This window comes from Thunnus thynnus, chromosome 8, assembly GCF_963924715.1.
Source record: "Thunnus thynnus chromosome 8, fThuThy2.1, whole genome shotgun sequence".
Taxonomy (NCBI): domain Eukaryota; kingdom Metazoa; phylum Chordata; class Actinopteri; order Scombriformes; family Scombridae; genus Thunnus; species Thunnus thynnus.
In genome coordinates this window covers 24,133,916-24,160,784 of record NC_089524.1, presented here as the reverse complement: position 1 = coordinate 24,160,784, position 26,869 = coordinate 24,133,916, and the positions used below count along the sequence as shown (strand labels likewise).

At 41.8% G+C, this 26,869-nt stretch overlaps 1 protein-coding gene across 6 annotated transcripts; it reads left to right on the top strand.

The window, feature by feature from the left end:
* The first annotated feature begins 535 nt into the window (after positions 1–535).
* On the top strand, positions 536–26,004 carry gatad2ab (GATA zinc finger domain containing 2Ab). 6 transcript variants are annotated; one of them, XM_067597335.1, is made up of 11 exons: positions 536–727; positions 16,531–16,839; positions 20,068–20,191; positions 20,505–20,636; positions 20,828–20,899; positions 21,058–21,180; positions 21,313–21,528; positions 21,703–21,952; positions 22,066–22,469; positions 22,609–22,840; positions 23,243–26,004. In XM_067597335.1, the coding sequence occupies exons 2-11, from the start codon at positions 16,544–16,546 to the stop codon at positions 23,374–23,376; spliced, it is 1,983 nt and encodes a 660-aa protein (XP_067453436.1). In that variant the 5' UTR covers positions 536–727; positions 16,531–16,543; the 3' UTR covers positions 23,377–26,004. The 6 variants fall into 6 exon arrangements, with proteins under 6 accessions (XP_067453436.1, XP_067453437.1, XP_067453432.1 ...); XM_067597336.1 differs by lacking the exon at positions 536–727 and adding an exon at positions 860–878; XM_067597331.1 differs by lacking the exon at positions 536–727 and adding an exon at positions 15,328–15,455.
* The last annotated feature ends 865 nt before the right edge of the window (positions 26,005–26,869 follow it).

Below are 26,869 nucleotides of genomic sequence, written 5' to 3'. Positions count from 1 at the left end.
TATTCAATGATGCACCATGGCAATTAAGAAAGCAGCTGAGTGAAAGAAAGTGCTTATGCATCACAACATGCCCACAATATGAATATAAGTTTATATTAATTATATAAAAAGTTTTATCATGAAAAACAAATGTCCTAAAATGCAATAATTGATGACTTATGGACTGTTAAGCAAAAAAAAAGGAGTTAAACTGGCATAGCTGAATTACCAGGTAAGCCGTAAAGTACAGTAAAAAGGTTACAAGATTAGTTGTAGTTGGCCTGCCACACATAAATAGAGGAAGTTTCTGTCACAAGCCTACACTATAGTGTATAAAATCCAGTCCAATCAAATATAATGAGTAGTCTACAATACAGATTGAGACACTATATGACAATAGGCGGTGATACAATAAAATCTAAGTGTTTGTTTATTTGATAAAAATAAACGTATTTCCGCTTGCAATAGTTGTTGTACTGTCCTTCCTACTGCTACAACACTTCCGACTTGTACTTCCAAACGCAGCTTTTACCTTCGATGTCAGCAGCTGGAAACTTAACATTTCCGAGGTGTGTGTGAACGCAGCATGACGCCGCCTGTGGTGGCTCATTACATTATCTGGCAGCCGGAGTGGCAGCGGACAGAAGAGAGGGGATCCCCGGGATTTTTATACCGAAGCCAGCTTAATACGAACATAAAACAACTGAAAATCGCGGGGGGGAACTCGGTCACGCTCCTCCTAGATTCCGTAAGTTCCTGTATTTCATTACCATATCAACTAATACGATATTTTAATTTTTACAATTAAATTATGACGACGACGGGAAGTTTCTCTATCGACGTTAGCTCGGCTAAGTTAAGCTAGCTAGCATATAGCTTGATCTCAGCTAACGTGCAAGGTAACAGTTTCTGAGCCACACACACACACATACACATACACACGCACACACCTACGGACTGTGAACAACAACCGCCTCAAAAAAGTCGAGGAATATTAAAACTAACTTCCCCGGCAAAACTTGCATTAGGATGCTCCAATAGTAGATGTAATGTGAATTGTTCTTGTATTTACAAATGAAGAAGCTATGAAACTATTGGGCATAATTGACATTTTCCGAATATAATTAACGCCTGATTATTTGTGAACAAATTTAGCGACTGTCTGTCTGGGCAGGCGAGTGTCCAGGGAGTTAGCGTTAGCAGGCTAACTTAGCTTGTTAGCTTGCCTTTTAAACACTAGCGGCTCCCTGACTGAGATGGGGTCGGTTTCATTGTCTGTCGTGTATCGCTATTTGGACGCGTACAGACATCCAAGCTAAAAGTCACAATCTCTTATCATAATATTTATAGGAGTGTGTGCCCCCAGTGTTCAGTGACTTTCCTGTATTATTTTTGTAACCGCCACTGTTAGCTCTCGGTTAGTTAGCCACTGGTTTTTGTAGTCGGACAGATGGACAGGTTGTTGTTGGCAAGCCAAGTTAACGTTAGCATGAGATAGCATGTTGTTGTTGTTGATGGGTTAGTTGGAAATAGGTAGCTTTTCTTTTTGGACAAAGTTGGACCACTAAAGTTTATGAACATCATTGCCAGTGTTGCTACCGGTTATTGTTAAGCCGACCGCTCTTCTTAGCCGTGGATGGGTATGATTATGGCTTCATGAGCCATTGATCTCAGAACTTTGTCAGATTAGCTCAACCGTGAAAAGCCTTTTTATGGAGGCGTAATGGTGGACGGTTGTGCTTCCGTCGGGGTGTGTGTGTGTGTCTGTCTGTCCACGACGGGTAAGCAGCTATCACCCACATCAAAGAACAGACAACTGAATTTCTACTTTGTCCTTACCCCAGAATATCAAGGCGTCTGTAACTGTGATTAAATTAACCATTCAATGTATGTTATGAGGTGTCTTATGTTCAAGTTAAAGGGCATGCTCCGTAGTTACAGTACAGTTAATTTCCCGTTGAGGTCAAGCAATTGCAAGCATTGCTGTGATATTAATCCTTTGACATTAATAGTGAGTTATATTTTTTGTGAGATATATCTGAATTACTAAGCCTTGTAATGACTCTGTTGTGTCTCAGTGTTTGAATATCTATTTTATGCAGTTTCTGCATCATGATCATGGTGTTTGAGTGGTCTCTTCAAGTTAGGGTTGTATTCACCTGTCTTTGAGGTGAACAGCGGTGTGTATATCCATACCTCTGCTGAGTAAGTGCCCTCCTTTGAGAGCAAGCAGACAGTTGGCACCCTTGGCTAGTGATGGGGGACACATGTCGCTTTGCATTTTATGATGGGCCATGGATTTGCCTGAGGAGGGGTGCCTCTTATGAAAAACCCTCCTGAGAGTGATGTGACCAGACAGGCATGACTCAAGATCCACTCTTATTCTGCTGCATCAGGATTGAAACTTTTTTAAAGATACATTTGTATTTTCTACCACCCGCTAGGTCTATTTTTGCCTTTCTCATTAGTAAGGCTCAAGGGTACCTTGGACATTTGCTTATTTGCCATTGATAGGTTTAATTTAGTTTTATCAGTTGTGGTATTTGCAGGTCTTCCGTCTCAAATTTCATCTCTAAGTATTTTTTTCATTAGTGCCAGGTTACAACTTGTATAGTCCATTAATGATGTTGAGCAGTAGGCATGAATGTGAAGGCTTGGATGTTAATGTGTTCTACTGTACACATAGACATTTTTTACACCCAACTTATTATAATGTTATATTTAATGTATCCAAACTAGATGTACTAGGTTTAACAAAGGTGTATCTTTATTTTCTATGAAACATTAGTAGTCTTTGTTTCTTACCTGTTCTAATGTTTAACAATAAATGTGGCCCTAATAAAGGTGATAATGCTCTGCAGGGTATCCATGTAGCTCATTCATGTGGGGCACAGTAAATACAGCAGTTAGCGTCTGGTTGAGTGTGAGCCCAGTCATTATGAAAAGGTTAACAGGAAATGCTGGTGAAACTGTGAAGTCGGCTAGATGGTGTTCATGTTGATGAGTAATGGAATGCTTTGACTTACTTTGGTTCCGATCATGTAAACCTGTTTTAACTTAGCAGGTCTACAAAGTATTTACAAGATTTAAATGTTCTTTTTCTTTGTATCCGTTGAGAACTATCTTTCTCTTCCCTTATGTCTTGCATCAGAGGACAGGAGTAGTCGTATTGGCTTTGGGGTTCCACCCAAAGGCCTTGGGCAATTCTTAGAGCTGTAGGAGTGGAATCCTCCAGTGTTTGGCTGACTGAACTATTTCTTGTTTACTCTGTTGGACTTCATATTGACTCAAGTACATGTGCAGAGTTTACAGTGATACCAACCTGTCGCAGGCAGTTAGAGGTGCATGAGTGATGGGTTAGGCTTTGTGTTTAATGAAGCTAACCTCCTCAAATGCAAGTTGCATTACACACACATTCTGAGTTAAGACTTATTCAAAGCCTCTGCCATACTTCCCTTACTTAAAACTTTCCCCTGGATAATAAGTTAACTCACTGTCTATTTGCATGGCTAATTCCCAATGAAATACTGCCCCCTACTTCAAACTGGACATTCAGCATTGTAGGAAATGTGTGGTATTCCTTAATACAAAGTAAATGGCCACCTGTTGACCAAGTGGGTCATATATAGATGGGTGACAAATTAAAGAAAAAAACAACATAAAGTGTCTTAGTAAGGTGTTGGGCCAACATGGGCCACTAATGCGCCTTGACATTGATTCTACGAGTCTCCGAACTCTACTGGAGGGATGAACACCATTCTTCCAAAAGATATTCCCTCATTTGGTGTTTTGATGATGGTGGTGGAGAGTGCTGTGTAAAGGCCCAAATGCACTGAAAGCGATAATTGACACGCCTCATTTGACACACGTCAATTGATGTTCCTATGGTGCATTGCAGGCATCAGATTTGAAATGCCAAAACCACAGAACCAACACAGATTTGTCCTGTTCTATGTATTTACTGCTGCATTAGTTGTATGCAATGAATGAATGAAAAGGAGAAATGCAGAGGAGGAAAATGAAACTAAGACCGACAGTTAATTATCTGTTGAGAGTTTAATGGTTATTTATTTGTGCTTTAGAACATAACCGCTGTGAAACAATCAGAAAACAATGTTTTATTTCTCTCATTCATCAGCTTTGTTCTTGCTACCGCTCACTCTCCTCACCCAACCACCGCAGCGCTGTCTCTCTTTCTCACTTGCTCATGTTCTCAGCTCGCTAGCACTATCTTTCTCTTTTTCAGCTGCAGAAAAACAACAGCTTTGGTTTCTGGGTCCTCATTTGATGTTCCAAAATCGAAACAAGGTTGGAGTAGGGGTGTCAAGGCAGTTTGACGTGCCTCTCAACGCTTTTGGTGCACGTTCGGCCATTTAAAACAACAGTTGTACTTCAAACTGCACACGTCAGATGCTTTCAGTGCGTTTGGCCCTTAACATGTTGGTCCAAAGTATCCCATAGATGTTCACTTGAGTTGAGATCTGGTGACTATGAAGGCCATAGCATATGATCCACATCATTTTCTTAGTCATCAAACCATTCAGTGACCCCTTGTGCCCCATGAATTGGGGCATTGTCATCCTGGAACAGACCACTCCCATCAGGATAGAAATGTTTCATCATAGGATAAAGGTGATGACTCAGAACAACTTTGTATTGATTTGCAGTGACCCTTCCCTCTAAGTTGACCCAAACCATGCCTGCAAATTCACCCCCACAGCATAACAGAGCCACCAGATCCCCTCACTGTAGGGTTCAAGCATTCAGACCTGTACCCTTGTCTTAGTGTACGCCACACATGCACTCATCTGACCATATCACTTTTTTTCCACATCCCTGTAGACCAATGCCTATGGTTTTTGCACCATTGAACTCTCAAATTTGCATTTATATTTGTAATGAGGGGTTTATGCACTTCAACCCTACTATAATATCCCTTTATGGTAGGTTTGTGCCAATGGGATCGTGTATCGACGATTGAAGGGATGATTGACGATTGTTTTTTTCTACACCGATATTTTTAACTAACTTACTATCAAAACTGAAATGTGTACAAATAGTGTAGCTGTTTTAAAGCGCAGGTACATAATTGTTTGAGGTTTTTATATCATTCTATAGCTTCACATTAGTATTCCATATGTTTTCAAATCTGAAAATTGTAATTTTGGTTGGTATGTTTTAGCGTCAAAATGCCATTTTCCAAGCGCTTCTAAAAGCTTTTTCCCCATGTGACCTGATGTAGGTTTCTGCATGATGACGTTGCTACATACACATGGAACGTTGCAGTGCAGTGTACGTACGCTACAGTCTAGGCAATTTGTCAGTGAATAAATGCTACAACTCCTCAAGACACAAGTTTCCATGCCTTGCTTGCCACCTACTGATTAAAGTGGGGTTAGCCCCAAAGTTAGCAACAACGTCGGCCCTGCAGTTGAACACAAACTCTCCCCTGTGCTTTCAGACTATGGTCTGGACGCTGAAGCAGGAAAAGGTTAACAGATGTTATAAAGATAATCTCTAGAATCTGTGCCCTACAGTGCATTTAGAGATGTTTCTGGTGGAGCGACATGTCCGCCTGCTTAGCCTTGTTAATCAGCTCAAATGAATTTTAAATCCTTAATTATAAATCAGTTTTCTGTCTCTTTTCCATGGATCTGGCACCCCGCAACTCTGTTCTCCATATGTCTGCTCACCAAAACATTGCTCTGCACTTCGTAAGAGTAGTCAACATAAGTGGTGTAACGGAACGTAGTTCATCTGTGATCCATACGGATCGCCCCCCACAGTTTGGCAAGCATGTGAACTGCAAATTAATTGCAAAATTTGAAAGTAAGAAGTAAACAAACTGCGGTAGCTATAAGTCATGGACAGCATGTCGTTAACAGGGATTTTGGAGAGCAATGACCAAACCAGCATCTAACAGATCTGAAGTGACATTTGCAGGTATGTTTATATGCTGTTTAATGTGCTGCAGCTGAGCAGCTAATTAGCTATCTAGCTGCTAACTGATGTTAGTGGTGCACTTTTCCCTGGTGAATGTTTGTTTGGTGGCCTGTTCAACAAGCTAAGCTGCAGGACAAGATGTGTTCATGTTTGTAAGTTATCAAGTTTTGATGACATGGACACAGGCTATTGTTTCATTCACTACTATGTTTAAAGGAATAAGGTAAGCACAATTATATTTGTCTCCAAACGATCTGAACTATAAATTTTGTGATCCGTTGTACCCCTAGTTAAAGTTAGGAATATTATTTGGATTGTGATATTGAAGATAAGATAACAATGCTAAACGGAACATGATACTGTGATATTGTCTCACCAACATACAGACACGTACTGTGACGTAACCCCCACTGCCCCCTGGTGATTGGTTCGCCTATTTACGATCTTGAGTAAACACGATTGGACGATATGGAAATGCCCAACCGTACTCTATGTAATTGTCGACAGACTGCTCTTGCTGACACAGTCAGATCACATCCTGCATTGACATTCTCAGTCATCTGAGGAAGATTTGCTGTTCTGTTTTTCCTTATATATTGCACTAATGCACGAGCATCACGATCATCAAATGTGTGCTGTCGACCACAGTTTCCAGTTGATGTTTTTCACATAGATCTAAATGCAGATGTCACTTTAGTAACTGTTCCTATTGAAACACCAGCCAGTTGGGCAGTTTTTGTGACTGAAGCTCCTGCCATCTGTGCACCAACAATGAACCCTCTTTCAGAGTCCCTTCGATCTTTTCCTCTTGCCATCTTGATCCAAAATCAGAATCAACTGGGCCTGCTCAGCATTGTTATACATGCCACAGAGCATGATTGGATGTTAATTGCTTAATTGTACCATGCAGTGCACCTGTGTGGCAGCATCTGCATTCCTTGTGTTTCTCCACTCATTTATTCAGATTTTTTTTAATTTGTCAGCTGTCTGTAGCTTAAACTGCTTATAGATGCACAGCATCTGAAGGTAAAGTCTATGAAATTGAACAATTAACAAGAAACTGTGAATGCCACAATTCCACATTTTTAAAACATTGTTGGAATCAAATGATTAATCAGTTAATTGAGAAAATAATTGGCAGATTAATCAGTGATAAAAAAAAAAAATCATTAGCTGCAGCCTTAAACTGAACACCTTTTAAATTTTGGGAGTTTGGGGCATTGGTTGGATCCCCATTAGCTGTTACCAGTACAACAGCCACTGTCCCAGGGGTCCATAGGAAAATAAGTACTACAACAGTTTCCTCATATCTTCAAAGCTGTAACCAATCAATACATTCATGGTAATGAACCTACTGTTGATGTGGATATCATTAATGCCTCTATTTGGTTCCACTAGCATTTTTGCTCACAAGTGAAACCTGCATGACCAGTACTGCCTGAAATGGCATCTCATCTGATCTAAACAAGACTAATTGCACATTTACCGGTTATGGAATACACATTTCTAAAGTTGTTTTTTCAGTCTGCCTGTAACAATTGCTTCCACTGTGTGGCCAGTGCTGACATGGCAACTCTCGAACTCTCAGTGCAGCAAACAGGCAGGACTGCAACTTGAATACATGCAGCATCAAGGCATGTGTCCAAGAGGGTACAAACTGTCCTGGCTGTCTCCCTGCTGCATGTTTTTTTGTTGTGTGGGTTGCTGTATATGTTTTTTATCAGTGCACAGCCTAAAAGCCACCATATCAAGGGTAAACTGCACTGTCTTTCTTGTGTAGATAATGCACAGCAGTAGATGTTTGGCGAGCATGGTTGTGGATTGAGGCGGGGAGGGATGGTGGATAGAAAGGAAATTTATAGCGTCATACTAGATGAACGATGGTAAAACATATTCTGAAATGGTAGTCTTTGAGTCAGAGTGCTGTGAGGTGTCCCAGAAACTGCATTGATTGTCTTCCACCATGTAACACTACATAGGAAAGAAATGACCTGATTATCATTCCTGAAGTCATTCCCACTGCCCCATATCTGTTGGATCAGTCCATTATCAGGCTGATATCATGTAGCCTGGGTTGGAAAATGAATTGGGTTACAAATCATATTTTTGAAATCACCATAATGACTCCAGAATTGAATTTTAGTCTTCATATTTCTGGCAAGCAGAACTCTCCCCAGATATCCTGGGTATGATGGTCCAGTACCATTTTTTTTTATTGCTTGTAAGAAATGCCCCAGGGACATAAATATTGTTTTACTATATTGAAATCAGATAAAATGACTGAAAGTATGGGTTTTTAAATGATACTCTACCCAAAATCTTTGGGCTATAAAAAGGTTTGTAGTTTCCTCCTTGGTGGAGAGCAGCAGTTTCGGTATACTTGAATTCTGTCTTCAATGGAGACCAGTTTTAATGTCAGGAAAAAGTGAAAAATGTCCAAAGAAACTTCTCAAACCACTCCTCCATTATAACCCATTTCTCCTCTGTCCATCCACTTCACAGCTTTAGAGAGCACTGTCAAACCGTATCAGCTTTAAATGTTTGAAACATACTGAACATATGAATGGACAGCAGAGTGATTTAGGGCTGGATTGTTTTGAGAAGTTCTGCTGGATGTTGTTACACATTTTTCTATTGTGAAAACTGGTTATCATTGGAACTGACTGAATCCATGTTGACAACTGCTTTTCTTCACTAAAGAGGAAACTGCTTTTAAAAAAAAAAGATTTTTAACATCAACCTTTCAAGTCTGCATTGTGTAGGTGTGTGATACATCAAAAACAAGACTTTGAGTTGAGTATTGCTTAAATTGACTTTCATTTGCTTGCTGGTGTTTGAGTATTTGTGTACACAAGAGGGAAAATTATAAAACAAATATGGAAGATAATGATGTACAGGTTGAGATTCCACTAAAAGCAGCACCTATTCAGGCTACATCTATGTTCTGGCCCTACTATTGTTTTCTGTGTTTGGGGAAAAAACGTCACGGCAAAGTTGTAATCAACATATTTATCAATGGAGATTTTTTGTTTGTTTTGGAAAATTTAGCAATTCCTTGTGGTTGAAATTGTATCTAGGCTTTTTGTGATTAGAGGCTCAAGAAAACTACTAGAGACGGTTGACTTGAGATGTTGAGCAGCTTTAGAGCTTCATAATCTAGACTTTCCTTATGTCATATGCAGGGAACTTTTTTGTCCACTGGCCAAATGGCTAGTGAATGTTCAAATTTTACCAGCTACTCAATAGATTATCATTGTTTTTTTTGGCTAGTGAGTGAAGCAAATCTACCAGCCACTTGCATATTTTACCAGCATTTGGTTGGTGGCTGGTGCTAATTTTGAGCCCTGGTCATATGATGGTTAGTAAGTTATTTTCTGTGAATGGTGTGAATTAATTACTCAAAATACAACTGAAGGCTTCTATGCTATGCATGTATATGTCTATGTGTGCTTCCCAAAATCCAGAAGAGATGTTGTATTTGAGAATATGTCCTTTTCATTTGTATAATAGTTCTTTTTTGTGATGAGGATACATTAACAAGCACATCACTATTTGTGTGTTTTTTAAAAAAACAAAAAATGCCCATAGCCGTGTATGTTTTAATATGGCTAAATGTTAATGCATTCTTGTGTGATCATGTACAAATGCCAGGTTTTCACTTCCTGGACTTACTGCTGTTGTCGTTGTCACGTTGCTGAGGGACAATCCAGGTGGAGACATGCACACACATACACTTCTCTGGCTCTCACTCGCTCACTCACACACACACACACTCACACACACACACAGGCACTCTGGCAGATTCAGGGTTAAAGGCTTCCATTTTGTTAGGTAACACCCTAATGGTCTGATCTGTCAGTGGCGTTAAAATGGCAGGGGCTTAACCCTTGGCGTTCGGGACACAACCAGTAGGGGCACACACACGCACTCTGGGCTGACCGAGCCTACAACAGAACAACTGAGAAGGTGGGGGGGGGGGAGGGGGGGGAGAGAGGGAGGGGTAGAGGGAAAGAGGGAGGGAGCGAGTGTGTGTGTGTGTGAGAGAGAGAGAGAGAGAGAAGACAAGGAAGAGTATTTTTCACTTGGGTACAGTTAGATTATGGCTCAGCTAACCACATGCGCTCTGCACCCTTCTCCCTCCCCCAACCATGGCACCACCTCAGCTGGGTCCCTGCCCCCACTCCTAGCCTGGTGAGCACAGATTAGCACAGCACAGATAGCCTGAAATTATTTTGTAATTAAAAAAAACATTTTATAAGATGGATATGACATAGGATACAACATAAAGAAAGCAGTCGCAGTAATCTTTATGGTGAGTAGTAAGTAATCACCCTGAATTCAAGATAATCATCGCCTGACTGTATCTTCCAGTACGATAATTGGCAGTTTGAGCGATTAATTCGGTATTACAAGGGCCATGGCCCCTTAGCCACACAAGAAACAGAGTTGTCGCTCTGCTGTCTTTTATTGGGCAATAATAATCCATACTTGTATTGCTTTTATTGGACAGTATAATTGTTGTTTCCCCTCTCATTGAACCCAAAGGACACAGTTGAAAAGCCTCGGTTTTTTAAAATGGCTGTTAATGTGTTGGCTGGCTGGGTCCAGTCCCAGTGGGGAGATCATTACAGCGCTGGAGATGAGAGGCTTGCACGCAACCTGAGGGGACGAGTCTTTACCATTGATCTGCTCTCTATGAACTAGCGGACACAATAGGAGACGGACTGAGAATAAAACCTGTAGTGTCAGGCCAGGTCACAAGATTTCCATTTGCTTTCAGGCAAGTGCATCTTATCCTGCCGCATAATATACAGGGATGGGAGATTTACTTCATGCACCCTATTTTATAGACAAGAAGACTGATGTTAGCCTTTGCAGCCCTCATGGAGAAATGCAATTGTATTAAATATATTGATTTACACAAGCCTGCTTTGAGGCAGTTACAGTGCAGGATAGCAAACAGGGCAGTAGAGATATGTTCCCACTCTCAGTCCGTAACTCCCTCATCCTTTGTTTTTGGCTGGACCGGTCACGGACCAGCCCTGTAACCCTGAATGTCTGTCACTGAGTGATGAAGTTAAACCATTGGTTGGCTGACCCTGTGTCAGAGTTTCCCCGTTCTTTTCCCCTCCATTTCAATTATGTCCTCAGGGGGCGTTAACAGCAGAGCGCCTGAGCGTAGTCCTGAAATAGCCTAAGTTCTAAAAACACACATTTACCGACCGAAGCGTCTCACATGGAGGCTCCGCCACTGACAGGAGCACCAACCCTCAGATACAAAGAGACGCAACAGATCCTTTTTACTAGACTGCACGGCAGCTAGCAGCTAGTTAGCATGGCTAATATCTTCCGTGCCGTGCTGTGTGTAGCCCATAGACTGTATAAAAATAAGGTGTAGCCAGGGTGTTTGCTGTTTAACAGCGCTGTGTTTATGGTGTTTGTGTGTGCTGAAAGACATCACAGCGCAGATATAAAGTCACACAGCTGACGGACTGTTAGCCTAGCATGCTAATCCTATGTCAACATATGGGTGAGACCATACGTTTAGAGACATCCACAGATAGAAACAGATGAAAGCAGGGGGAGTTAAGAGATAATTAGAGTAGTCAAAATTAAAATAAGTTCTCTTGCAAATCAAACATCCCAAGATATGAGTGGAGAGTATTGTACTCAAACTTTGCTTAACGATGTCATGTGATATACTACTTCAGTACACTTTAACAACAAATATTCCTGGGACCACTACAGAAAATTGCCGATGAGCATTTGATATCCAGGAATTCACATTATAGATCCTACCACTGACTATCCCTGTAACAAATTGGCCACAATTACGCACATTGACCATACATGGTCCAGCCATATACTAGGTTTTGATCTAGCCTTGTTTCTTTATCTAAGATCTGCTCTGCCCTTAGGCCTTATTATTCTGGAGGAAACGAGAGGGACGTGCATCTAATCCTCCTTCATAGTCTCCTGAGAGGAACAGGCACAGATCACTAATCACTGGCTGTGTCTTGTACTCTCTTGCTCAGCTCTTGTCATTTTTGTAGCTGTTGTAGAGAATGCATTTTTATGTCAAAGTGATGTGTCTTCATTAGGTTACACTGGCATACAATATGCTCTGTGATGTAGAGAATGTTTGTTTGGTGTGTCACCAACATTATGCAGATGTATGAATGTCTGGTAATAACTGTAGGCTGTTCACAAAATTCATGGTTTGGTTTGAACACAGTTTTGGGATTGTCTTAAAAAATTTGCTCTAACTTGGTTACAAAATTATATGCACATATTGGTATTGGCTTAAAATACAGTTATTGGTTGGTCTTCACTGTTAAGGGCTGTAGAGTAAATATTAAGGTTATGATTAGGAATTTGTTTATGTCACTGGTTTGCACAATATGAGGTTTATATGAGATTACAAGAGGGGTTTATCGCAGTGGGATGCATCCTGATGTTGGTATGCAACACATACTCACTGGTCAATCACTTTTGCTGAGAAGCTACACCTAATAACAGCTAAAAAGAAGCATTTTCACTGAGGATTTCCCCATCCTCAGTGAAAATGATTCATGTCCATGTTCCTGATTTTTAAAGCTGATCATCTGTGTCTGCATTTTGAAATTTCTTAGCCCAGCGTCAAGAGTCCATGGGCTACATATGTAGCGTACATCAGAGAGTTGCAATGTGACAAGACTGGCAGGCTTGGTACTCAGACATGGATACTGGAGTGGAGGTAGATCAGGGATTGTGGGCAGTTAAAGGCAGGACTGATCCTGAAAGAGAACTGCTGCTCTAGGTTGCTGAGTCCTAGGCAGCAGGGTTTGGGGCACTAGTTCCCTCCAGGCATCTCCTGATGGACTTGCTGATGGACAAGTTGGACTTGTTTGTTAAATTATAGTGTCAGTTTCAGTTGGTTTTACACGGTGGATGGATGGAGCTCAGGAAGCATCTAAACCGCCAGGAATTCTACTAGCGATGATTGATTCAGGATATTTTCTCAGGTGATTTGCCATAGAATACAAATTTCTGATCTGATCTTTGGAAACGAATTGGTTTATACAAGTGAAAGCAAAGGATGCTGTATAAAAAATAATCTTTTGGAAGACCATACTGGTTTTCAAATCCTGAGATCCAGCAGTTTGACATTAAGATGGAGACAAAACTACTTTCTAGTTTTGACTCCATCTTAATGTGTTTTCATTGTGGCTCCTGTGTTATATGTGGTTGTCTCTATGTCACTGCTCATCACAAACGGCTCTGAGCAGTGTCTCAGTGCAACACTATCTCAGCCCCTGATGGCTTCAAGTATTGATGCCATGTTTTCTCTGCCTTCCAACCTTCTCAGGTGTCACTGTGAATGACAAGGCACAGATAAACTCTTATGTTCGATGGCTAGGCTCAGATAGGCTCCCATATAATGAAGATGCTCTTAGTTTAAGTCTCCTATAACCCGGAGGTTGTGAATGACCTCATATCACACAACAAGCCTTCAGGGCTTATATAGAAACCAAGGCACGGAATAGAAAATGGGCTCCAGTGAGTGGCGGTGCTTCACTGAAAGCCTAGTGAGACGGAGTGTGATGCAACAATGAGAACTAGTACACACATCCCTCTCAGTCAGTCTCGAGTGAGCACATTATACTCATAGCTTACAACATATGCATACACAACAAAATGTATTTGTTCCCCCCCCCCCCCGTTGCTCAGCAGCAGTGCATCCAGCATATAAAACGTTGGATTCATTATGTCAGCCATCTCTTTTGGGACAAAGGTAGCCACGTGTCTCTAGACCTGAAACTAGCAACAACAGCAGTCCTAGTGACAGGCAGATCTGACGCTGTGTCGTCTCAAGGGGTTACAGTCTTCATGTACCTGACACGGTTCACCACCAAACTGTTACACACTTTTAATTTACACTCATTATTTCTACAGTCATACAGGATAGACTATGGTTTTTGAAACACTGTGTGTGGTATATGGGAATGCACACATACACACCCACATGCAAGCTGTCATCCCTGGCAGATAGATAGTCTTTGTGTGCAGGGATGGTACAGCAGGGCACATCTGTCCTTGTTGTGTACCCGAGCAGAGTGCATTTTAGGCTCCGTGCTCTCGTATGCAAACTCAGACCTGAATGTTTTAGCAGTGTTGTAGTTATTTTGCTTTGAACGTTTTGCTTGGTTTAGTTTTTGCTAGCATCTCAGCTCAACATCTTGCAAAGTGTTATGGATGCTTGTGTCTTATATCTAATAAAAAATGGAAGTTGGCTGAATAAACAGATGTAAATTGTTATAACAACTGCAGCAACAAACTGCAGCTTCACTGCAGACAGTAATTTGTTGAATTTGTGGAAAAGCAGTTTCCCATTCCCAACTTACATTGATTTATTATTTCAATACTTTGCTTTTCAGACAACAGACTCATAGTGGGGTTTTTTTTTGTATATGTTAGAGTCCTATTGTGAACTATCTTGGTGTTGGATAGCAGAGGAAACACTCTTAAGATGTTTATTATATCCGGTAATATGATTGTAGAGAATCCAATATCATGAAAGGTAGGTTTTGGTTGACAGACTTTTTATGTCTGTCAGCCGCTGTTGATTCACCACCCTCCTGTTGTCTGGTAGACATGTTTTGGAATGTCTGAAGACGACATCATTTTCTCCTCCTCTCTCCCTCCCTTTCACAACGTGTAGGACGTGTCTGTGGTCTCCCTGTCTCTCTCCCTCCCTTCTGCCACTCCGTCTCTCCAGGGGTTAAACCTGCGCCTTCTCTCAATCGGAGACCAGTTTGAACCGGTTTTCAGGGAAGCACTTTTTGTCTCTCGTGGAATCTTGGGATAGGGTCATGCGGAGCTGTGATGATGTCACGTTGGACTAGAAAGACCTTGAGTCAGCTTTCTGAATCAGAAATACAAGATGGTGTATATGCATACACGCAGTTAGTTTCAGCCCGAAAGATCAATTAATCAACATGTCAGAATCTTAACGTGTGCAGATATTCATGCGCTCATCCTTGTGCGCAATGGTTATATGCAACATCACAGTTTTATATTTATTATAAAATGTTCATTGAAGAGTCTGCAAGTGCCTATTCCATAATGAGTGCATGGCCTACATTGGTGTGAATGTTGCACAGTGTAGTTGCTATTTTTCTGCTGTGTAATAGGTTTTCCCAGAAAGCTAAGTGGGTCTCGTCATCCTGCGCTGTTACTGTACTGAGTGATATTTGGGTCAGCATCTGGGGCACTGGCAGTTAGGACAGGAGACGCCTGTACACCTCAGAGTCATCCCTTTTATACAGCTGGAAATATGGAACATTGTACATTTTCGTACAATTGACTCCAAAGCATTGTCAAATCAAAAATGTCACTCATTATTTCCCACAGAAACCCGGAGTTACATTAATATAGTTAGGTTTTGTTTTGTAAGACCAGTGAACGTCAGCGTTCAAGATGAAACAAACACACTTCGGGGCACTCTGCTATCCTTTTTGTACTGGTGGAACTGGTACTACTTCATATTTCAGGTAATTACCAGTGCAGGATTTGGCTGTGTAATTCTTCTCAACTCTGGCATAATGCAGTGGCAGTGAGTGGAATAAAATGTAATGAAAGATACTTGAAATGAGGAGACACTGCCATTCACATAGTGTAGGTGGCATTGATTGAGAGCTTTTTTTTTTTCTTTTTTGAAGTATCTTGCATTTGAATTTATTAAATGTCTACCTTTGTGACACTGTAGATTCATGTTAGATTTAGTAGGTCAGCTTCCTCAGTCACTTTATCAGCACTTGTTGTTACCTCTGAGACCCAGTGACAAGAAGGGTCAGTGATCTCTGCAGAGCTTACACCTTGAACTGCTGTCATCCAGTACTATTTTCTCTTTTAAATCAAATTGAGGCAGTTTCAGCATTTTGTATTCTCTGCCATGGGTGCTCCCTATTGTTTACTGCAGGCACAGTAATCTTACCTCACATAAGGTAACTCTACTAACCATTTACTTCACATGATGTACAGGACTGCTGCTTCCTCGCTGAACCTTTACTTGTCCTTGCTAGCTCCAAATCAGATTAAAGGGTATCCTGTACTGGCATTGGAAGTACTGGCCATGGAAGATGATGAAGTATTTTTCTTAAAATAAAACTTGTTTACTGCCCTCCTAATAGCACAACATGCATTACTGTGTGGTTGTTATGGTAACATACTGTACTTCATGCGCAAAAGAAGAGAGGCAGTTCTACAAGGCGACAAGATACATAATACTCGTAGAAACCTGCAGACTAATGTAGTTTAGAGAATCCAATGATAAAGTTTGCAGTACAATGCCATTAAATCATAAAAAATGCAATTCAGTTTAAAAGTTGCTTTGGTTAAACCAGCACTGTTTGCTCAGCTAAGAACAACTTCTGCCAGGTAAACGATGCTATATTATCCTACAGTGAGACCTTGATCAAGGTGGTATTGCCCAAACTTGTAACCTGCTGTGTATTGTAAATGCATGCATAGTCAAAGGTTTAAGCATTTTAATTTTTGTCAGTGGTTGTTTTCTGTCCTGTAAATTTATTTCCACGGTTGGTAACAGTTTCCCTCTTGTCTCCCCAGGGTGAGAGCAGCCATGTCAGAGGAGGTGGTGCGTCAAACGCGCAGCCAGAAGCGGGCTCTGGAGAGGGACCATGCAACTCTTGCTGGGTCCCTGGGGGACATGGACAGTAAACGGGTTAAGCTGGAGAAGGGGGATGCGCCTGGGAGTCCCCTGGCCCTGGTGGGATCGGGAGCTGAGGGTGTCAAGCTGAAGAGTGAGCAGGCTGCAAAAGTAGCAGCCAGCATCCTAAAGTCCGGGGAAGTGAAGGCCACCATCAAGGTGGAGGTGCAGACTGGAGACGAGCCCGTTGATATGAGCACATCCAAAAGGTGAGACAAAGAAAAAGATGACAGGAACATAGAACATATTGTTGTTCACTCTACATGGTGTAGTCTGAGTCTTTAGTCTGTTGGCCTTCTGTGCGATGAACAACACTGAATGGAATAACACGTAATCTCTAACAGTTACGTCTTTTGCTGTACAGTGGGCCTCAATATCGCATATTCTGCCAACTTTGTCCACAATAAACCCTTTATGAGTATTTCCAGCTGGACAAAGTGCACCATAATCGGCTTACAAACTAGTTGGTGTCTGCGAGGGTAAAAGATGCGAAGAGTACTTTGCTGCAGAATTTCTATTTGGTTATGCTTAACTGATGTTAAATCATCTTATGGGTGATGGGAGGGGATGGCAGCAGAACTTTAGACAAGCAGACAACTGGGGCACAGTATTTGCATTTTTGTGTACAATTTGTTGTCTGTACTGTAGGCCCCTGGATTTCTTGCATGCATGCACAGTGTACGGTTGTGCGCAAAGATGTGTGTATTGGAGTTGCAAGTTTCTTTCAAACTTTGCTCTAGCAAGTGGTCTGACAGGAGTCATACAGGAAGTCGCTCTGTGGTTGTCGGCAGCCTGCCCCCATTTTGAAAAGTTTGAGGCTCCTGAGGCCTGGGCTCCATTTTCTCCCACAACAGCACCTGAACTCTGCCTCACACTTCACACAAAATGAAGGCTATGTGTCACAAACTGGTTCCAACTGGCCGTTGCCATGGTTTCCACATTGGAAGGAGCAGTTGGAGGAAGGAGGGGCCAGGAGGGTTGGTGGGTGTGTCACATGACCACGCAGAGAAATGCCTGATGTCATGTGATGTGTTTGGTAGAGCGATAAATACACACACTGATGTGATGGCAGTTCAAGTGGAACAGAGAGGTGATTCAGCTGAAAGTGTTTTGGCTTTGTTTGTGGTATATCATAAGTACACTGAAGTGTCATCTTTGGCCCCTGTTTAACCCAGAGCATGCGTTTGTGTGTGCTTACTCACTGCAAGGTGATTACCTTACTGCTGAATATGGAGGGCTTACCTGTGTAAGCCAGCTTTGTAAAAATGTTAACGCAATATAATGCAAGCCAAGTTTCCCATGTGAGAAGATGAAGGCTGAACTGACTGTGTCTTGGATGGATACATGTATAAAATGAGTGTCACTAGCAAGAAGCCTGCCTCCCTTCTTCAGTATGCATGCTTTGTGACACTTTATATGCAGTTTAAAATGATGTAATTATTTGAACCCATCTTGTCCCAGCCTGTTGACTGTAATTATCCCAGCTATTTCATTTAATTCAAGAGCCTTACGTAGCTTTAAAGGGCACTCTATTTATTTTGAATAGAAAATCCCACTGCACCTAATAATGACTGATTCAGCAATGCTGTCGTGGGGTCCGTGTGAAGCCATGATCAGGAAAGGCGAGGTATGCAGAAACACTAGACCTTACATAACCAAGCTGGTGTGTGTGTTGTGATGCTTGTGTAATCTCTTCTTAAATGAATGGAAGCAACCACCACAAACTAGTCCATTTCATCTTGTCAGAGAGGCTAAGTCAGTGGGTCGTCATTAGGTTTGCTTTTGAGAAAGCTGAAGCTCTCAGTGCTGTAATACGACTTGTGTCTGACATAATTTATCATATCATATGTACGGAATGTAAACAGGGCTGGGCAGGGAAACTGCTGCCCCTTCAGGCTTCAGCTGTGCTGTAGAAGAGTAATCTTTCTCAGAATAGCAGTATGTGAAAGTACCATGGCGGTAGACGTCTTTCTAGATTTCAGTGGAAAGATATCAGGGAAGTACTTTCCAGGAAGTAGCAGTATAATGTATCAGCAGGGTTTGATTGTGTTCTTTGCAACCGGGTAAAGTAACTCTATGACAGTAAATGTTTGTTGTGGTTTGTGTTGTGAGTGCTTAGTCTGCTGAAATCCCCATCTCATAATGCAAGTAAAAATGACACGGTCGTTGTCACATAGTTGACCTCGTTGAACTGATGCAAGGTCTGTTGAGAGGAGCTCTTAGACAGCTGTTGTGTGGAAGAAGAGGATAGCAGAGAAATGTGTCTTAAGACAGGAGTGTGCAAAAAGTGTAAGGAACTGAGTCAGTGAGTTGGGAGTATAAAAGATGAACAAGTAAGTACTGTTGGGGGAGGGGTGTGTGAAGTAGTGACTGAGTGAGTGACTGAGTGAGAGAGAGTGTACACAATAGGTTGGCTCCTGGCCATGTATTCCCCTCCCCCTCACTGTCACCCTCTCCAGTGTCTCCAGCGGACCTCCGCTCTGCTCTGCTTGTGACTCGGGTGTCGGCAGCTGGGAGGGAGGGGAGAGCTGAGGCCCAGGCTGTGCCGATCCGGCTAGGCCATAGGCCTCGCCACGGAGGTAGGGGAGGGGTGAGGCCCTGTCTGGGTGGTAAACTGGGCCTAAGCTTGAAGCCCTGAAGCCTCTGGCTCGACAGCGCCTGAACAATTATATAACTTCACTGCATGTGTGCATGCATAACTCCACATTATGACCCAAACCTCTATCTCTCACATATTGTGATATATCACAACCCCTACCTTACCTCATCTTCCACCAGTTCTCCTTACCACTTTGACTTCTATTTTGTAACACACCAACCCGAAGGACCTGACAGGATCTCCGCTGTGATAGAAGCAGATGTATTCTTGCACCATGGTTCACGTGCTGTAAAATTACTACCACCCCCTACCTCTTATCTCCACCCATCTCCAGATTGATGCGTATGTAGCTTGCCACTAGTCGCCTTTGTTCTCCTTGGGCCTCAGGAAAAGCCACTTCACATCTTATCAAAGGTCTTTAAGCCTTTTCCTCCAATAAAAAACAAAATTGCATTTAATTTGCCCTTTGTTTGCATGTTGTTTGACTTGTCTTTCCCATCTCTCAAAGGGAGAGAGAAGAAGGTCTGTCTGTCGATGGTACCTTTCGCTGGAGATTAAGGGTTGTTGCGGTCTTCCCCTGCCGCCATTACTCCATTATTGATCTCTTGCTTCTTGTCTTCTTGTGTGTCCCAGTGCACATTTTCACTACAACAGGGATGATAAAATCATTATTATATACTGCCATCTACTGGATGTAAGACAAAACTACAAGTTAGTTGCAGTTGATGGTAATTGTAATGTTTTACACTGAAATATTATACAGTGTTGAATCTCGGTGGAATGATGACACACATTCGTAATATTATTGTTTTCTGTCTTTTCATATTTCTATCCTCAGTGATATTAAGAGAGAGAGGCAGCCACCATCGCCAGATGATGTGATTGTGTTATCAGACAATGAGCCATCCAGTCCTCTCATGAATGGCCACTGCTTCACGAAGACTGACACAGATAAACTAATGGTAGGAAAGCAAATGTAAACTTTGCATACAGCACTGGCTTATTCTGCCTACTACCTTAGATGTCGTCATTCTTACTAAATGGTACCTGCTGAACTGGAAGACCAAACAGAAAACGGATAGCCTCACCTGCTACATGGTCCTCTGTTGATCAGTTCAATAATATATTTGAAGGCATATTTTTGGATTAGTGTCTACTTAAATTGCTTTAAACTGTACCTTTTTCTTTATTTGCAATCTGTTGAGCTGACCTCTTTAATCTGTTACAAAACACAAACTACAGAAACCCCTTTTTTATCTGTTATCGTATATATAGAAGAGCTCCCCTGAAGAGAGGGAGCGCATCATCAAACAGCTGAAAGAAGAACTGCGACTCCAAGAAGCCAAGCTGGTGTTACTTAAGAAACTACGACAGAGCCAGATCCAGAAGGAGAGCACAGTACAGAAGGTGAAACCCCCAGAAAAGGAAAAAGAATTTCTTTATGTTTAGTTGGAGCCTAATCAGGGATGGGAGCTGTTGTCTCACAAAATTTTCCAATTTACATAATTAATGAAGACTTTTTTAAATTCCTGCTTATTCATGTCTTCAAGCACATTCAAATGTATTGACTAATAATGTAAATTTCTGTTAATTTGAAGGCAACTGGCTCTGTGGCTACTCCTCCTCCTCTGGTGAGAGGTAGCATCACATCAAGCAAAGGACCCCTCCAGGTAAAAAATATATTTCTCCTCACCTACCTGACCTCCCTTGTACTGTAGAATCTTGAATGAATTACATAAGGCTACAAAGCTTTACTACTTTTGTAGCATAATGTTAAATATGTTCATAGTGTCATGAACATTTGCCAACATTTTTGCTGTGTTTACAGGTGACCGGTCGTAGCTCAGGCACGGTGATCCCCCCACCCTTGGTGCGGGGTGGGCAGCACGTCCCGTCCAAACACAACTCTCAGATTGTCATGCCACCCCTGGTCAGAGGAGCCCAGGTTAGGGTGAGGGGCTTTTGAGTCCTCATATGATAATTATCATCACACTGTCCCATTTTTAAGGTGCACTCATTTGAAGGAGTTAAGATTTGAAGAGCTCTTTAATTTCTTGCTTTGTCTTCTCTTTGCTGCTATCAGCCTATTGCAGTGACTCCGCAGCAGATAGCCAGTCTGCGTCAGCAACAGCAGCATCACAGCGGTTCAGGCCCACCTCCGCTCTTGCTGGCTCCCAGGGCTTCTGTGCCCAATGTCCAGGTCCAGGGCCAGAGGATCATTCAGCAGGGACTCATTCGGGTGGCTAATGTGGCCAACAGTAATGTCATGGTTAACATCCCACAGGTTAGGATGCGATATGTAAGCAAACATTGAACACTTTTCTCTAAAATGATTTTCAATGTTACCATCACTCTGGATATCACTCATAATAGGACACATTGGTAAAGTGAGATTTGTCATAGCTATCCTGTTCCATTGATAGACTACTACACTGCAAAACGCTAAAGCAGATTGTGTTATGTTTGTGTCCAGGCCTCTCCAACCAGCCTAAAGGGCTCTTCAGCATCGCCCAACTCTAACATCAATGATAGTCCAGCCAGCCGGCAGGCGGCCGCCAAGCTTGCACTTCGCAAGCAGTTGGAGAAGACGCTGCTGGAGATCCCACCACCCAAACCTCCTGCCCCCGAGTTCAATTTCCTTCCTTCAGCAGCCAATAATGAGTTCATCTACTTGTTGGGGTTGGAAGAAGTGGTGCAAAAACTTCTGGAGATGCATGGCAGGGGTATGTAGATCTGATCTTTGCACTCTGGTAGCTAGTTTGGGGGGGTTTGTAGTGCAGTGGTGGATTTAATGGTAGAATACATGTTGTCTAAAGAAACTCTGTTTTTTATACAGGTAATCTTGGCCCAGCTGCTGCAATCGCCAGCTCCATTCCCAAAGAGCCATACAACTGCGCCCAGTGTAAGACGGACTTTACCTCCCGCTGGAGAAAGGAGAAGGCTGGGACCATCCTATGTGACCAATGCATGTCGTCCAATCAGAAGAAGGCCCTGAAGGCTGAGCACACCAGCCGGCTGAAGGCAGCCTTTGTTAAGGCACTCCAACAGGAGCAGGAGATTGAACAGCGTATCCTCCAGCAGGCGGCTTCATCTTCCTCTTCTGCCTCATCTGTCTCTAAAACCACCTCGTCCTCTCCCTCACTGTCCAAAAGTGAGGTGCTGGTGTCCCAGCAGTACAAGCAGGTCAGGGCTGCCATGCAGCACAGATCTGTGACTGGCCACCACTCCAGCATTAAGCAGGTTAGCACGGCCTTTGATTGTGATGGATCAACACTTTGTAATAAGATCAAAATATCAAATCATGTGCTGGCTAATCACCAGGTCAATTAATACTTACTTCAATACTCAGCACCTCTTATATCACATTATCTCCCTGCAGAGTCCTAGTCAGCTGTCACATAGCATCCAGTCTGTGAGCTCTCGTGGTGTGGCCCACTCATACACCACCTCCCAGCTGCAGAGCGCGGTGACAGCAGCGGCACTGGGCAGCAGGTCAGGTAAGCATGCTGCAGCACGCCCGCTGCAGCAGGGAGCAAAGGTCAGCGCCGGCAGCAGCAGCAGTAACCAGGGCAACGTGGCTGCCTGGAGGAAGCAGAGCGGTGGCAATACAGGTAGATAAACGTGGTTAGACCGAGAACGTGCTCCACTCGTTCTCGCTTTCTGCTCCTCTTTGGGATAACCACTTCCTTCTAAGATGGATTCCTTTCTGGCACTGTCACTCCTTGTTCTTTTCATTTTAGTATTACTTTATAGTCCTTGTGTCTTTTTGGCTTTTTTGTATGCTTAGAAATAAAAACCCTCAAAGGTGCAGTTTTTACTGATAGGGGCAAAACACTTTTCTTCTTCACTCATCTCACTCTATGCCACTTTTGTCCCTTTATCTTTCCTTTTTATCTTCTTCCTACATGAGTTATTCTGTGATAGTGTCATATGTCATCATAAAATGGCTGTAAAACAGCATAATGTCAGTGGTTTCCAGTACATTAATTACTGATGTATTTGTCTCCTGACAGGTGTGACTATGGCCTATGTGAACCCCAGCTTGTCTGCCCATAAGACCAGCTCTGCTGTTGAGCGTCAGCGAGAGTACCTGCTGGACATGATTCCCTCCCGTTCTATTTCCCAGGCAGCCAACACATGGAAATAATGCAATCTTTCTTCCTACTGACACCATAACTATTACCCCTCTTAATATCAATAACAGCCATTCTCATTATCATTCTAATCCTTTCTATGGACTTAATCCCTCTGGCCGAAACTGTGCAGGGGAGAATCAACCTTTTTTTTTTTTTTCTTTTTTTTTTTGGTGGGACTTCTTTCCCAGATCTTTCTGCTACCATCTTCCTCAACTGAATTGGAGTTGTCCTGAGACAGCAGGAGTATTTGGGATACAAGGAATATATCAAATACAGTTTGGGTACTTTCATGAGGGTGACAGGCGTGTACAATTTTATAAACTTCTCCAGTGACGTTGCCTCTCCCTCCCTGTATATTGGTCGTACCTCCCAGTTGCACCGAGAGGGAGTCGCCACAAAATCCCCGAGTTCCCCTGCCTCTGGAGTTGGCAGGGAAAAAATAATAATTACTATTATACACAATAAAATATTCGCCTTACGTCCTACCCCTCTCCAGTCTGAGCCAATCAGACTTAGGCCCACGTGGTGGCCGAACCGAACTTTACTGAAGACCTCATCACAGGGATTGTGGTTGAGCTTCGAGGACCATCCACGAAATAATAAGAACTGCTTCAGCTTTGCAAAAATGAATAAAATAAAAAAAATAAAACAAAAAAAGGACTGTAAAAAAAATGATCTCTATCTGCACACAGACTGCCTCTTCTCTCTAACCTACAGCGTGTATAGCAGAGAAGCTGATGTGTGTTGGATTATTTTGTATGGCTGAATGTTAGGATTTTGTCTTTTCTTCTGTAAGTCATATACTGTGTTTGGAATATTGTGCTCCCTGATACTTTGGAAGTGGCCTCTTGTCGAGGTCTGAATTTACAGGCTAATGTTACTGTTGAGGTGGTTTTACATCTGCTGGGTTCCATGTTGTGGCCTACTGTTAAATACTTTGTTTTTTCTAAGATGAAGAGGAAGAATAAAGATAAAGGTTTCACTGACTAATGTAAAAACAAGGAGCATATGTTTGGAGGACTATTCTTATTGAATATTGTAAAAACAAACCTTCCAAAGAACTAGTGGAGCCCAAATGGAATCCCTTCTGCTAGAAGGTTTCTAGTTTATCTGAACCCTCTCTGGATATAAACATGAATTCATGCTGAACTGAGGGGGGGTGTAAGGAATGTCATATTTTTGACATTGTTTTGCTTTTAGTCATAGGTTGTGGTGCATTATTTTTCTTCTATAGACAAACTGTCTGGGTTTATTTATAGGGTCATGTTAGTAAAGAACATATGCTTCTGCCCTAAGTTTGAATGGAACTCAACTTAATTATTTGTTTTCTCTTGTGTGTCCAGTGGCTCCCACTCACCCTACGATTGGTCTAAGAGAAGCTGGACAGCTTTCAGAATGTAGTTATGCAAAAACCCCTATAGCAACAAATGACATGAATTTCTTAGTCTTTAACATTAAGGTGTGTATGATTTAGGTCAAGTCCTTGGATTGAGCTAACTATGCCTTTCACATGAGCTATAGTGCATTTTTATCAGGTTGCAGCAGCACAGGATAAGCTAGTGAAGTACAACAAGTCCTACATTTAACAGGGGAATTCCCATTGCTCATGGAGTTCAGTTATTTAACAACCATGTGCTGTCTTCTTTCATTTCAGTCTCTGGGGTGGTCTAGTTTCTTTAACCCTACCACTCAGCAAATTGCTTTACTGAAGCGTTTCTTTGGCTTATTGGTAAATGTCAATACATTAAAAAAATATTAAAATGTTGCTTCTGATTTTAACCAGTAAAAAAAGGGTAAATTGTTCATGCATATTTCTAATCTGGGTGTTTTGCAAGCATTATGTGTAAAAAAAAACAAAACAAAACAAACAAACTGTCAAAACAGGCCCGACCACCCCAGCAGTTACTTGTCAATATACTGTATCTGTCCATTTTCCTCCTTTTCACAATGAAACAATAACATTGGTGACGCCATCACATTGTAATTAGGAACCTGCAGCCCTGTTGTCTCGCTTTTGATTTCATAATACATCCATGATGTGATAATCTAATGCGATATTGTAAGGATGTGTGTCCTTGTTGAACCACAGTGTACTCTTCTTTAGCTCACTGAACATTGTCAGGCTCCATATAAAAAAGAAAAAAAAGAAAAATGGTGCACTGAGCCTCAGTTGAAGTGTATCCCTCTATCCTGGGGTATCATCACTGTACACCTGGGTTTCATTTAGGATGGTGCAACATACAGTATGTACATTGCTGATAGAAATACAAGCATACAAGATTAATTTAAATGGCTCAACATTTTTGTATTTCTGTCTCAAAGTAGCATCAGAGATATTCCAGGTTGTCTGTACATTCCTGACAGGCAGAAAGGTAGCAGCCTTGTGGATGCAAAATAAACAATCTGGAATGAGCCCATCATTTTGTGCCCTGCTAAGTGTAACCCTTTGCTGTCCTGACTACTGCCTGCTGCTGCTGTTTGACAACAATATCACCATTCCGTTTGTTTTGGGGGTCGAAGCGCTGCTGAACTCAGTGCCGCCCAAATGGAAAAGAAAAAAGATGTATGAGAAATATGTTTGTTTTTTTGGATTTTTTTTCTGCTCTATCAAATAATAATAAAACTAATTTTAACCCCTCTTTTATGGCTGGTTTGTCTTCATTAAATTTTAAACATAAAGCAATATTTGTGCACTGGCCTTTGAGGCAATCTCTGGTTTTAATGTAAATTAATGAGTTCCAGTGAGATAATAATCATTGCAAGGCTTTTGTGGGAGTTGCTTGGATCGCTTTTGTTGTTTCTTCCCCCCCTGCACACGAGCATCTGCATATCACGAGTCAGTGTACACAGAAAGCCCTGCTAGCCCGTTCTAGTGGTTATCACCACCAGTCTGTAAAGCCGTAAAAAACAATCATAAAAGATAACCACTGAGTAACCACAGGGTGTAGCACTCTCATTGATTCACTGACTGTGAAATAGTAATTTCAAAATATTTCATGAACAGGCCTGACTATTTACTTTCATTTTTATTCTGCTGGGGTTTTGATTAATCACTTCAAACCCATGAAAAAACAAGGTCACAGCTCTCCCTTTTTTTAAAATGTGGCTTACATTTGTACATTGAATACAACCTTTTTTTAAAGTCATCAGTGGCTCTTACTTTTAACACTTGATTGCAAAGGTGCAGTATAGTACATTTAATGGATTCAACATCTGTGTTTTTCATGAACAGACAAAATATGTTCATGCCTTTATCTCTCAATGATTAGCTTTCATTCAAAAGTCCCCCCCCCCCCCCCCCCCCTCCTTTTTTTAGGCCTTTCCAATACAGAAACTTCACGACCTTACCAGTTTGTTTAAAGTGATTCTCTTGCTTTAAACTGCAATATTCATTTGTGACCTCTAGATGGCAGAGTACACCAACATTCCATCACAGCTCTGTTTGTCCTTTCACAAATTTAATCTCCTGACAGGTACATTTGTATAATCAGGTAGAAAAAGAAT